Raw genomic sequence first — 13,413 nt, 5'->3', positions numbered from 1 at the left:
CCTCTGCATCCTTCTTGCTACTCGAAGTTGCAGTTGCTACTGTCCCAACAACTGTACTACCTTGGTAGTAATACAAATTGTTCTTCCTCACGCCTTTCAGCATCACCAATGCTCCTGAAGTTGCTTTAAGAATTCCATCTCGCATCATCACAACTAGGCCTTTAGATTCTAAGGCCCCCAAAGAGATTCTTCTTCAACTGGGGCACATACCGTACATCCTTCAAAATTCTGGTGGATCCATCCTGATTTTGCAGCTTGATTGAGCCTATCCCGACTGTTTTACATGGACTGTCATTTCCCATGTAAACAAGTCCGCCATTGAGTTCTTCGAAATCAAAGAACCACTCCCTGATGGGACACATATGATAGGTGCAACCTGAATCCAATATCCACTCGTCTGGATGCGATGTTGTAGGTGAAATGGTCAAAGAACAATCCGACTCCGCATCATTTTTGCATTCAGCAATATTTGCATCCTGCGAAGCCTTTTCTTTCTTCTTCAACTTTGGGCAGTCTTTCTTCCAATGTCCTTTCTCATAACAGAAAGCACACTCATCTTTGGCAGCTCGTCTTTTCGATTTGGACCTTCCTCTTCTCTCCTTTGATCGGCCTTGTTGACGACCCCTTGCCACTAATGCTTCATCTGTAACTGCTTTGCCTTTCATTTTATCTGCCTTTCGCAATTCATGACTATACAAAGCAGAACATACAGTATCTAAAGACACATTCTCTTTACCATGGAGCAATGTGGTCTCCAGATGTTCAAATTCATCAGGAAGAGACGACAACAACATCAATGCCAGATCCTCATCCTCAAATTTCACATCTAAATTTAGCAGGTCTGCTACTAACTGATTAAACAAAGTAATGTGTTCATTCATAGTGGTACCTGACCGGTATTCAAATCGGAACAACCTTTTCTTCATAAGGAGCTTATTCTGACCACTCTTCTTCAGAAATTTGTCCTCCAGTGTCTTCCACAATCTATGTGCAGATTGTTGAGAAAACCGGGCAAATTTTCTCTCAAATAGTGAAATGAACCGATTCAGTAATTTTAGAGTTAACCCAATGGGGTCTACCTCGATAAAATTACTTCCCCAAATAAATTCTCTAGAAAGACTGGTGGGGACACTGTCCTCTCTTAATTACCAGACTCCAAACAGAATTTATCAGTCGGTGTACAAAACACTACTACAATACCCGCAAATAATATTGAATACAATATCACAGCAGAAAAGCAAACCAAGAAATAAATGCGGAACAAAATAAATAATAAAGAAAGAACACACCCGAAACTTTGATAACGGAGTTCGGCCAAATTGCCTAAGTCTCCGAGCACCCTGTGCAGAGCCCACTTATATTTAAATGGAGAAGAGAATACAAATTTGAGGTGTATTACAAATGAGGCAGGAGTGCTCCTTTTATAGGCAGCTACTCCCCCAGCTTCTAACTCCCCTTCGATGTGGGATGAAAATTTTTGACAAAAAGTCAAATATCGTAGGCCAATATTTAACATGTGTTTGCTCGAGTCGATGTACTTGTCATCGAACAAACTGATGGAGAAATTCCAAATGAATTAGCAAGGTTGACATTTCTTGCAAAGTTAAACCTTTCGATGAATAAGCTTGAGGGACAAATACCACACTCTACTCAACTTTCCACATTTGGGAATGAATCATATGTTGGAAATGTAGGACTCTGTGGATTTGCATTGACAGAAAAATGTGAGGGGAGTGATGGAAAACCATTGTTTCCTCGAGAAGAAGAAGAAGAAGATGAAGATGAGTATGGATTTATAGATGGATTTGGTTGGAGAAGTGTAGTGATTGGATATGGATGTGGATTCGTAGTTGGAATTGGAATTGGTTACATGATTATAAGAAGCGGAAGGCCAAGATGATCAGTGGAATTCTTTTTTGGAGTTGGATATAAATATAAGACGAAGAAGAGAGGCAACAAAGCTGCACCAGCACGAAGGGGGACTTAGATTGGAAGACAAAATGGAAGATTGTGTGCTTTTCTTGTGTTTCATTTGGAACTCTTTCTTGAGTTGTTTCGAGTATGTTACCTTTTTTTCCGCTTTTAGATTTTATGAGAGCTTGTATTAGATTGTATTTCTATTTCTTTTACCTTGCTAATTACTACTTTTGTTGTTGTGCTCAATTTCAAATATGGAGTTGTTGCAGTATATAAAATTATGTCACGAATTAATCTATTTCATGTTCTGTACTTTGCAAACAAATAAACAATAACCTGTGCTAATTGAAAACAGGTAAATATCTTATTGTTGCAAGAGAATGGATTAATCCAATTTCAATAACTCTAAAACCAATAAAAACGAAATCACAATGATTAGTCCTACCGAAATGACAATCTCAAATAATGATAATAAACCAACCATGATAAACTTTGGAAAAGTGACTTGATCAATAACTAATCACAATATCTTTGTATTGTAAAAAATATGTCTTCCCTTCTCCCAAAAGCCGCGCAATGTAACCATGTTATTGTCATGCCTAAATTCCATCGTGTGTTCGTCATAGTTTCGGTAAATCTCAGCCAAACTCTTCAGCCACGGAGCGGCATCACAAAGAAATAAACGACAATCTCATGCCCTTGAAGTGAAAATTTGGCGTTGTTAGACTTTTGTTTACAGAATAATGACTCTTCGTAAACATTGCCCACATAACCACGAAAAGGAGGACTTGTTGGCGTAAACTCCAATTGTAATTTCTTGGCTATATCGGGATGGATGAAATTTTGCGTACTTGCACAACTTATCAAGGTTTAGACATTTACCCCGTATTCCGGAATCCAACGTGTCACTGCCCGGGAAGGGTCGAATCTTTGTTTCACGGCCTCTAAGAATTCGGGCCATGTTTTCAACAAATTGTGATCATGTTGGTGAAGGAACAATTGGACGTGCGGTGTTCAAACAGTAGGCCGACTAAGCGTAAACGATCGGCGTCCGACGTTTCAAAGTAGTCGAAATAGGATTGGACCTTGTGAATCCAGACTGATGGGTCGTGTCCGTTGAATTTTGGGGGATCGATGTGGAGATTGGGCCAGCTTGACTTGGCTTGGCCTCCAATGTCAAAAAGAGCCGGTCGGCTCGGGCTGATAAGGCGGCATGTTCTTCTCTGTGGTTGTGAAGTTCTAACCTTAAACATTTTATGGCGGACAGAAGTTACGTGTACTCGTTTTTTTATACTCCCTCGACCCTGAAAATTTGTCCCATTTTTCTATTTCCGTTCGTCCCCCAAAATTTGTCCCATTTCACTTTTACTATTTTTGGTAGTGGACCCATATTCCACTAACTTATTCCTACTCACATTTTATTATAAAACTAATATATAAAAGTAGGACTCACAATCCACTAACTTTTTCAATTCACTTTCCATTACATTTCTTAAAATCCGTGCCCGGTCAAACCGGACGAATTTTCATGGACGGAGTAATTAGTAACTAAATGTCTTTGGTTTGAGTCTCATCAATCTGTGAATTATTTTTTCAATTTATTTGAAAGACCAATATATTAGGGAAGAGGATGTGAAGAATGATACCCTAAATACTAATCATAGAAAATCATGTAGATAAGTATGATAAATATGTAAATGGGCTGAGAATTACATTGGTTGAAACCCATCTTGGGTTTTAATATAGGGCTGAGATTACAATGGTGATGCCCATCTTGGGTCTTAATATTGAGCTTGTACTTTTGGGCCTCTGCCTAATGTAATTATCAATTATGTTAGTGAAAGTTCTGAGTTATGTCAGTCAATTTTATGTCAGTCAATTTTGTTATCAAAATCCAATTCAAGTTACAAATATCCATATAACAAAGTAAAGGAAAGCAATCAAACACATCACTATCTACCAACACCTACGAACTCCAACAACATAAACTATCAAACTTGGCTGACAAATATCACACTAATTAGTGAATTATCACATAAACCATTCATTAAAAAGGTTTAAACTCATATTCTCATTCTCAAAAACCGGAATTGGGCTAAGTGAGAAATTATGGTTAATTCACAATTCTTCACGAAAATTAAGAGCTGAGCGAAGAATCTAACCTTCATTATTGGACGAGAGGGATCCAAGACATACAAACAGTGAGATATTTTAATTTATTTTTTCCCCAAACGACTCTTCAAAGTTTTAACAAATATCTTGTAATCCTATTGGGTCTTTAGATAGTTATTTTGTCTGCTCTTTTTTGGCATAGTTTTATTTTATTTGGAAGCCCGATATCTTTGGGGATAGTAATAATTATTATTGTGATTTTGATTTTCACGATGTAATAAGATTATATGTAACGACCGCACTTCTAGGGTATAATAAATACGGCGATCGCTATCTAGACATACTTAAAATGTAACAAAGAATATATGCTAGGGTTTCATTTACATGGATTTTACCAAAGTATTTAATGAACAATTAGAACGATAAAAGTAACAGCTTAGCAAGGAGATTCAATGAAAAAGGGCTATCACAATTAATATTCAAAACGGCAAGGTTTTAAGATAATCCAAACCGTATCATGTCTCGATAATCTAACAAAATGAAATAGTTCAAACTCAAACAACGATAATAAGTTTCACGTTTCAGCGGAAGCATCCAAGAGAAGGGTGAAGCCATGTAAGAAGACACAACTACACTCGGAGTTTCAAAATGATCATATTATTCAATTAATTTGCTCAACACCGCCAACCGCTCGTCGCCGCTCAACCTGCACATAGGGAAAACACATGCAGGGCTGAGTACTATAAACATACTCAGTGGATTTATGCCGAAAACAGTTTTATCAAAATAATAGTTATCATGCCATTTTCATGTGTCCATCGGGGTTTTATCTTTAGAAAAGCCCGAGGCACCAAAATACGTCCTTTATAAAAATCACGGTCGCGCAACCGTTTTTCACATTGACGTTTACCATATCCTCATTCTACATGACAAGGAATGCGGCTGCATCCCAGGTCACTAGACCGGCCAACCCGTACGCCAGCACATGGTCTAACATTGGTGTACACTAACCCAAGTAGAGTTTGCGGCTCTACAAGGATCCGAATTCGATTTAATCAATAGTGGCATAGCCACAAGGGATAGGCACGACAAAATAAATCACAGCATGATAACACAGATCTCATTCTAATCAATATAGATTTAGGACGATGTCCTTATTTTAAAAGAAAAGCCCACCTCGACGGCTTAGATCGCAAGTATTCTCTTCCCCTTGCTACCACGCTGAGAGCGCGAGTTATCACCTTTAAATTATGTGTATCACAAATCAGTCTCAAACATTGATTCAAAAATCATGCATGTTCCCAACGTTTCCCTTTTCCCATCAATTTATTTTAATATCACCATTCAAAATCAAGACATGATTATCATATCTCTTTTTGTTCGCACTACAACTCCAGATCTATCATCAAAACATATCACACATGAGTGTTTTACAACACACATCACACGCACACACACACACATGCACGATCCACACACACACACACACACACATGCATCCCATTCATCAATTGGTTTTTCCCTTTTCACTCGATCTATATGCATGAGGGTTCAAGAACACCGATTAATTGGTTAGATGAGAAAAGATAGATCAAAATACCTCTTCTTGATAAAACGATCAGTAGAAAATAAGTAGAATCTTGATTCTTCAATAATTCTTGAGGCTTCAACTTGAATTATTCTCAAAAGATGAAGAATTCTTGGAGAAAAATAGAAGAAAAATTGAGAGAGAGTGGGGGAGAGGGGAGGTGTGAATTTCAAGAGTGGGAGGATTGATTTGTGGATTTTAGGTTTAGGGTTTCTCATGTATTTATAGAGTGCAAGATATATCTTTAATTAAATAAATTAAAGATTTGAGAAGATTTGGTGGTGGAAGTTGGCTTGTAATTTGGGGAGAAAAATAAGGAGTATTCGAATTCTAGGCTATTTAATGTTAGAGTTTGTATACTAGAAATCACGTTTCGAGTGATTGAATACTGTAAAACTCTTATTTTAATTTTCAATGAATAAAACATATTATTTTTGTCATAATGTTGTTATGTTTTACATTTAATGGATGTTAATGCATGTTTAAATGTATAAGTTAACATAACAAAGTCTAAGTCTTTGTTTTAGTAGACCGGTTGTGGGCGTCGTCCACTTTAAGATAACACGTCCTCGAGATGATGAGCCACCTCAACCAAATTGAGGTTTTGGGAGGAGTCTTCCCCGAGCTTCCAGCAGTTCAAGCTCAATTTCGAGATGAACAAGCGGAATTACACCTTGGCAGAGCTGCTGACTGAACTTCAGTCGGCGGAGGACCTTATGGTTCAAGCTAAGGTAGCTATGCTGAGTTTGGCGCCTAATTCCTCTGGCTCTAAGCCTAGAAAAGGAAAGAAAAAGGCACCGAACCCAGTGGCAGCTAAGAATGCTAAGGGAAAGAAGAAACAGCGGGGTGACAAGAAGCCTACTGGAAAGTGCTTCAAATGTAAAGAGAAAGGTCATTGGAAGCCAGATTGTCCTAAGAAAGGCAAGGCTACATGTATGCACCATGCTCTAGTAGTCGAGTCATGTTTGGCTTCGACATCTACTCATACTTGGGTTATTGATACTAGAGCAACTGATCATATATGTTTTGATCCTGACTTAATGCAGGTGACAAGACGGTTACATGATCGTGAGATCGAAGTCCAGCTGGGCAACGCTACGAAAGTGGCGGCCGTTGCAGTGGGAGACGTTTATTTGCGTTTTTCTAGTGATAGATTTTTGATTTTGAAGAATGTTTTGTTGATACCTTCTTCTAGAAGAAATTTAATTTCAGTTTCTAAATTGTCTTTTGATGGATATTCGATTTCTTTTAATGACAATTGCGTTATTAAGAAAGATGGTTCTTATATCTGTCGTGGTATCATGGAAAACAATCTGTACACAATCACTTCTACACAATTTAATTAACGTAAATCAGAACTCAATGCTACATCGAAAATTTCTAAGAAAAGAATAGAACCTTCAAGTTCAATGAATGAAACGTACTTATGGCATCTTAGACTTGGTCATGCCAACGAAAGAAGAATTCATGCGATGGTTGATCAAGATCTTATCAAAGGTCTTGAGAAGGAACCATTTTCGAAGTGTGAATCCTGTCTCGAAGGCAAGATGACTAAGAGACCATTTAGGTCAAAAGGGAATAGGGCCAAGGAACTACTTGAGCTCATTCATACTGATGTGTGTGGACCAATGTCAACCGAGGCAAAGGGGCGTATTTTCGATATTTTGTCACCTTTACAGATGACTACTCGAAAATCGGATACATCTATTGATGCGCTACAAGTCTGAAACTTTTGACAAGTTCAAGGAGTTTAAGGCTAAAGTAGAGACGCATCATGGTAAGAGTATCAAATGCCTGCGATCTGATCGCGGAGGCGAATACCTAAGTGTCGAGTTTTTGGACTACTTATCAGTGGCGGGAATTCAATCCCAAACGACTGCGCCGGGCACACCCCAGCAGAATGGCGTAGCTGAAAGAAGGAATAGGACCTTATTGAATATGGTTCGCTCGATGATGAGTTATGCACGGTTACCTATTTCGTTTTGGGGGCATGCTTTGCTATCAGCAAACTATCTCTTAGACAACTTACCTTCTAAATCAGTTCCTACTACCCCATATGAGTTGTGGAATGGGCGAAAGCCCAATCTGGAACATCTCAGAGTGTGGGGGTGTCCGGCCCATGTATTGGAAAAGGATCCAACTAAGCTGGAATCTAGGACGGAGGTTTGTGTGTTTATAGGATACCCTAGAGGAACGAAAGCTTATGAATTCTATAGTCTCCGAGATCAGAAAGTAATTGTGAGCACTCATGCCACATTCTTAGAGGAAGACTTTGTAATGAATCATAAGTCCAGCAGTGAGATAGCTCTTGAAGAGCTGACTCAAGTCACAACTTCCATTAACCAAGAACAATTACCTAGTGTAACAACAATTCCAGAAACTTCAACTAATACTCCAGATGTTGTAGTGCCGCGTCGCAGTGGGAGGGTCTCTCACGAGCCCGAAAGATACATTGGTTTGGGAGAGTGTATGGATCACTCCTCGGACAGCAATGTACTTGATCCCTGGAATTTTGCAGAGGCGCAGGCAGATGTCGATCATTGCGAATGGGTGAAAGCAATGGATTCGGAACTACAATCAATGGTAGACAAAGACGTCTATGATTTGTCTGTCCTACCCGAAGGCTGTACTGCCATTGGGAGCAAGTGGATATACAAACGTAAACGTGGACCCGATGGACGAGTTAAAGTCTTCAAGGCAAGACTAGTGGCTAAGGGGTATACCCAAAAGGAAGGCATCGATTACGATGAGACCTTCTCCCCAGTGGCCATGCTCAAATCGATCCGTATACTTTTGTCTATAGCAGCTTACATGGATTGGGAAGTATGGCAGATGGACGTTAAGACTGCGTTTTTAAACGGAAGTCTTGAGGAGACCATCTACATGGAACAACCCGAAGGCTATGTAGTAAAGGGCAAGGAACACATGGTTTGGAAGCTTAAGAAGGCCATTTATGGCCTCAAGCAAGCATCTAGATCATGGAACCAGTGTTTCGATCAAACTGTTCAAAAGTTTGGATTCGAAAAATGCCCTAATGAAAGCTGCGTGTATAAGAAGGTTGAGAAAGGAAATGTTGTGTTCTTAGTTTTATATGTAGATGACATTCTTCTAATTGGAAACAATAAAAAGATGTTGTCATCAGTGCGAACTTGGTTGTCCAGCCAGTTCGAGATGAAAGATATGGGTGATGCGGGACACATTCTCGGTATCAAGGTTCTAAGGAACCGTGCAAAGAGAATGTTGTGCTTATCCCAAGAATCTTACATCGACACAGTACTTAGACGCTTTAGCATGCAAGATGCCAAGAAAGGTTTCCTACCTTTTAGACATGACATCCATTTATCTCAAGAGATGTGTCCTAAGACAACATCTGAGATAGCAGAGATGAGAAGAATACCATATGCCTCGGCAGTTGGTAGTCTCATGTATGCTATGCTTTGTACTAGACCCGATATTTGCTTTGTTGTTGGCATGGTAACAAGATATCAATCAAATCTCGGCCAAGGACATTGGACTGCCGTAAAGAACATACTCAAGTACCTTAATCGGACTAAGGACTATGTTCTAGTTTACAATGTAGCCGAGCTCTGTCCTTAAGGATATACAGATTCAGATTTTCAAGCTGATGTAGATTCGAGAAAATCAACTTCCGGATATGTGTTTACCTTAGGAGGTGGAGCTGTAATTTGGAAGAGTGTAAAGCAGAAATGCATTGCAGACTCTACCATGGAAGCCGAGTATGTGGCCGCTTCGGAGGCTGCAAAAGAGGCTGTATGGCTTAAGAACTTCCTTCTGGACTTAGGTGTGGTTGCGAATATGCCCAAGAGTATCACCATTTATTGTGATAATTCTGGTGCTGTGGCAAATTCGAGGGAACCACGGGCTCATAAGGCGAGCAAGCACATAGAGAGGAAGTATCATATCATTCGAGATATAGTGCAGAGAGGAGACATAAAAGTGGTCAAGATTGAGTCAGAAAACAACCTGGTAGATCCTTTCACGAAGGCATTAGCGGTAAAGCCGTATGAAAGCCATGTTGAAGGAATGGGAGTTCGACTAATTCAAGACCTCAATCCGCTTTCAGTATAAGTGGGAGAATTAGACGTTAGCACATTTTTGTATACTCGAAAGTGTTTTGAGTATAAGTGGGAGATTGTTAGAGTTTGTATACTAGAAATCATGTTTCGAGTGATTGAATACTGTAAAACTCTTATTTTATTTTCCAATGAATAAAACATATTATTTTTGTCATAATGTTGTTATGTTTTACATTTAATGGATGTTAATGCATGTTTAAATGTATAAGTTAACTTAACAAAGTCTAAGTCTTTGTTTTAGTAGACCGGTTCAGTCTAAAAAAAGAAAAAGATGAATTTCACAACCTAGTTGGAATTTGACTATCCATCGAGAAAGGTTGCAATGTCAGTCCGCATATTTCTAAGCCTTACTGAAATAAGATGACATTGGTGTGGTATAGCACTGAACGGATCTAACAGCGAGACTTGTCCTTATGCTATCTACTGAAAGGCGAGGTCTTGATAAATATTTGTTTCTTAATCAATGTAGGTTAGCATTGAGCATACGGTATTGATTATGCATTACTTTGACTTATCAAATGGTGCGAGTTTTTCGTAACCCAATGATCCTGATATATTGGGTAGTGGTGATCAATATCTAGCGGTGCTAGGATTGCTATTATATTGAATCGTGCGCGAGCTGAGTCTCGTTTGATAATGTCCTCAAGAGGAGCGCGAAACAAGGTTTTATTATTCGGAACCTAACTAGTTAGAGTTTGATTACTCTATGAATAATAAATAAGCGTTTCATGCTAAGTCCACTCTTGGAATTAATAAGAAGTTCATTAATTAATTAATGGACATTTTTATCTTAAGCGCGGGAAATGAAAGTTAAACGGAAACTCGGATTACTTGTAATTTCGGATTTGGATGGGGAGAGTTCAATATTACTTCGGTAGTGGCTGCTCGTAATATTCCAATTATAACTTATATTAAATTGTGGGTTCAATTTAATTAGTAAAAAGTAAATTGGATGAGCCCATATCCAAAACCTTCCATAGATCCCTGTCTGGGCCCAAAAGGATCTTAATATAAATAGGAGAATAAAGGAGACTAAATAATCACAATTTTTATTCCTAAAATTTTCAAAAATTTCGAACTCTCCAACTGTGGAGGATTTCGAATTCTTCACCTTTCTCAAAAGGATTTCTTCTGTCTTCTTTGTTTAAGTTCTAGTATTCTAGTAAGATCAGCCCACACCGATATTGAAGTACAGTTCGGGAACCAGAGAGAAGATTTGTGGTCTAGTATTCAAAGCATCACGTGGAGAATAAGCTAGCCATCTTCAATTCTTTGGAGAATTAATTAGGTATTTTTCCTGCTCCGTAGAAAAGCATGTTTTAGGTTTCAATATTCTTAAAGCATGATCAATTCAAGTTATGAGCATGATACATGTGAGAATTACGCGAATAGATTTTGTCTAAATAATCTTCTAAATAGATCTGATTATTATGTGATTTATTGGTGTGATTAATAATTGTTAAATTATGATAATCCATGTATGACACACCGTTTCTGCTGTCAGTTCCATCAATTAATTAGCCTATGATTTTATTTGGATATTTTACGGAGTAGAATAAAATATCACGGAGCAGAATAAAATAAATTCTCCCAAAAAGAATATGGACTAGGCGATTTTTTTTTTATTCCTCTTCCACAAGGAATTTAATTAAATTCCTAATTTAAATAGGATATGGCAAGATCTCCTTAGATATGGTAAGATATGCTAGAATATTTATATTTATTCATGGAAGAGAATAAATAAGGGATCAAATAATATAATAAAATAATTCTTTCTCCCATAAATAGGAGATTTTCGAAATCTTCATGATGTAGGCATAGGGGTCGAAAATTCCATGGAGGAATTAGAGAATATTTGGACTTTGGATTTAATTTGGATAAATATCCTAAGCAATTAATTAAATCCAAGTAAAAATAGGATTTCTTCTCCAATAATAATAGGGGTCGAAAATTCCAATAAAATTTGTAGGATATTTATGAAAATCCTATTTAGTCTCACTCATCCCTTGGAAAATAATTCGCCACAATATATTTCACTCCGCATCAAATATTCACACAATCATTTCACAATCAACCATTTTTACTTCCACCTCATATTCTCAACACATTGACCTTTCAACGGCCACATCATATTTTCCACATCTTTGACTGTTCAACGGCCACGTCATATACTCAACATATTTGACTATTCAAATAAATCTCAACTCCAAATCGCAATTAGGTCATCAATTAATTCACTCATCAATTAATCCACATAATTCATAGCATTAAAAGCATTTAATGCAAAAAATTTATGACTCGAAAATTAGGGTTCGAAAAAGTGGGGTGTTACATTATATGTACTATTATGATTGCACTTTTTTAAAAGATTTATGATAATATAAAATTAAGATCTTAATTTTTTTAGTTTTAGAATTTTATTTTCGTAAATTCATTGAAAATTCGGAATGCAACATGAACAAAGAATTACAAAAATTAAGAGATTGGACTTACAAAATGTTGATAAGGGAAAAACAACAACAATGCATAAATCTGGATTTGTTCTCAACTATCAAATAATGAAAACGATTTTGTAAAATTGTATCTTATGCCATAGCCGGAGAGTTTTATGTAGGTGTTACCGTCAATAAATTAAACAATATTGTCTATTCATAAAGCACACGACATTGTTTGGTTGAAAAATATGAACAATATACTACCCGTATAGGTGATAATAATTTTTTTATTATAAAATAATTATGAACAAATTCAAACTTCAAATTATTTTGGTTGATTTTTAAAATTGCGGGACTTGCTAGAATTTGACCAAACCCCGTATTTTGTTTTTGACAATTTGCCTTGCTATTCAATCACTACTTTATTAGTGAATTTCAGAATAAATTTATAAATTGTTTGGGTTAATAATATTTTATGTACAAAACTTTTAGTGTTTTGCATAACATACTCCATCCTTCCTAGAAATTTTGTCACTTATTTTCAATTTCGTCCATCTCACAAAATTTGTCATATTCAACTTTTATTAGTTTGGTAATGGATCACACATACTATTAACTCATTGTCACTCGCATTTATTATAAAACTAATAGTAGTACTATAAAAAAGTAGGACTCACATGATACTAACTTTTTCTATACACTTTCCATTAAATTAATTAAAACTCGTGACAAGTCAAAACACGAAAAATTTTGTGCGACAGAGGGAATAAAATATGATGAATAAAAGTTAATCCAACGCATGCATGCATAAGAATTGTCTTCATTCAATTATAATACCCTTGAGCTATTTGAACAAGCACATCTTGTGCTATGCAATACACTTCATAGTTTGAACTTTTAAAATTTACAAATTAATCTAAATTCTGATGTGATGTTCACTTTATGTAGAACTTCGGAGTTTGAGTTTTTTTTTTTTTCTTAGGGTGTATTTTTAATAAGACAATTGAAAGCTTATATATGTTTAATTTTCCAAACTATTTACTCATCAATTTTCCTATAGCACAAATTATTTTTTACTTCCTCGGTCCCAAGAAAGATAATCGTTCTTTAGGCAGCACAAGATTTTAGGTAGTTTTATTTTATGAGTTAGATGGTGAGAATAAACTAAGAGAAATTAAATAAAATAGATAAAAAAGGTTTTTATTTTAATAATGGATAGAACAAATTAAAAAGGAAAGCGAGTCATCATTTGTGGATAAGGGAG

General features: G+C 36.8%; 1 protein-coding gene across 1 annotated transcript in view; it reads left to right on the top strand.

Annotated features, from left to right (window-relative positions):
• The window catches only part of LOC125190812 (probable inactive leucine-rich repeat receptor kinase XIAO), a 17,956-nt gene extending 17,827 nt beyond the window's left edge, over nucleotides 1-129 (top strand). The window contains exon 8 of the mRNA XM_048088217.1: nucleotides 34-129. Within this exon, the coding sequence (XP_047944174.1) occupies nucleotides 34-129 (96 nt within the window). The remainder of the gene's footprint in view (nucleotides 1-33) is intronic.
• The last annotated feature ends 13,284 nt before the right edge of the window (nucleotides 130-13,413 follow it).

The sequence above is a fragment of the Salvia hispanica genome, chromosome 1, assembly GCF_023119035.1.
Source record: "Salvia hispanica cultivar TCC Black 2014 chromosome 1, UniMelb_Shisp_WGS_1.0, whole genome shotgun sequence".
NCBI lineage: Eukaryota > Viridiplantae > Streptophyta > Magnoliopsida > Lamiales > Lamiaceae > Salvia > Salvia hispanica.
The sequence above is the reverse complement of the archived record's forward strand: the minus strand, read 5'-3'. Positions and strand labels throughout refer to the sequence as shown.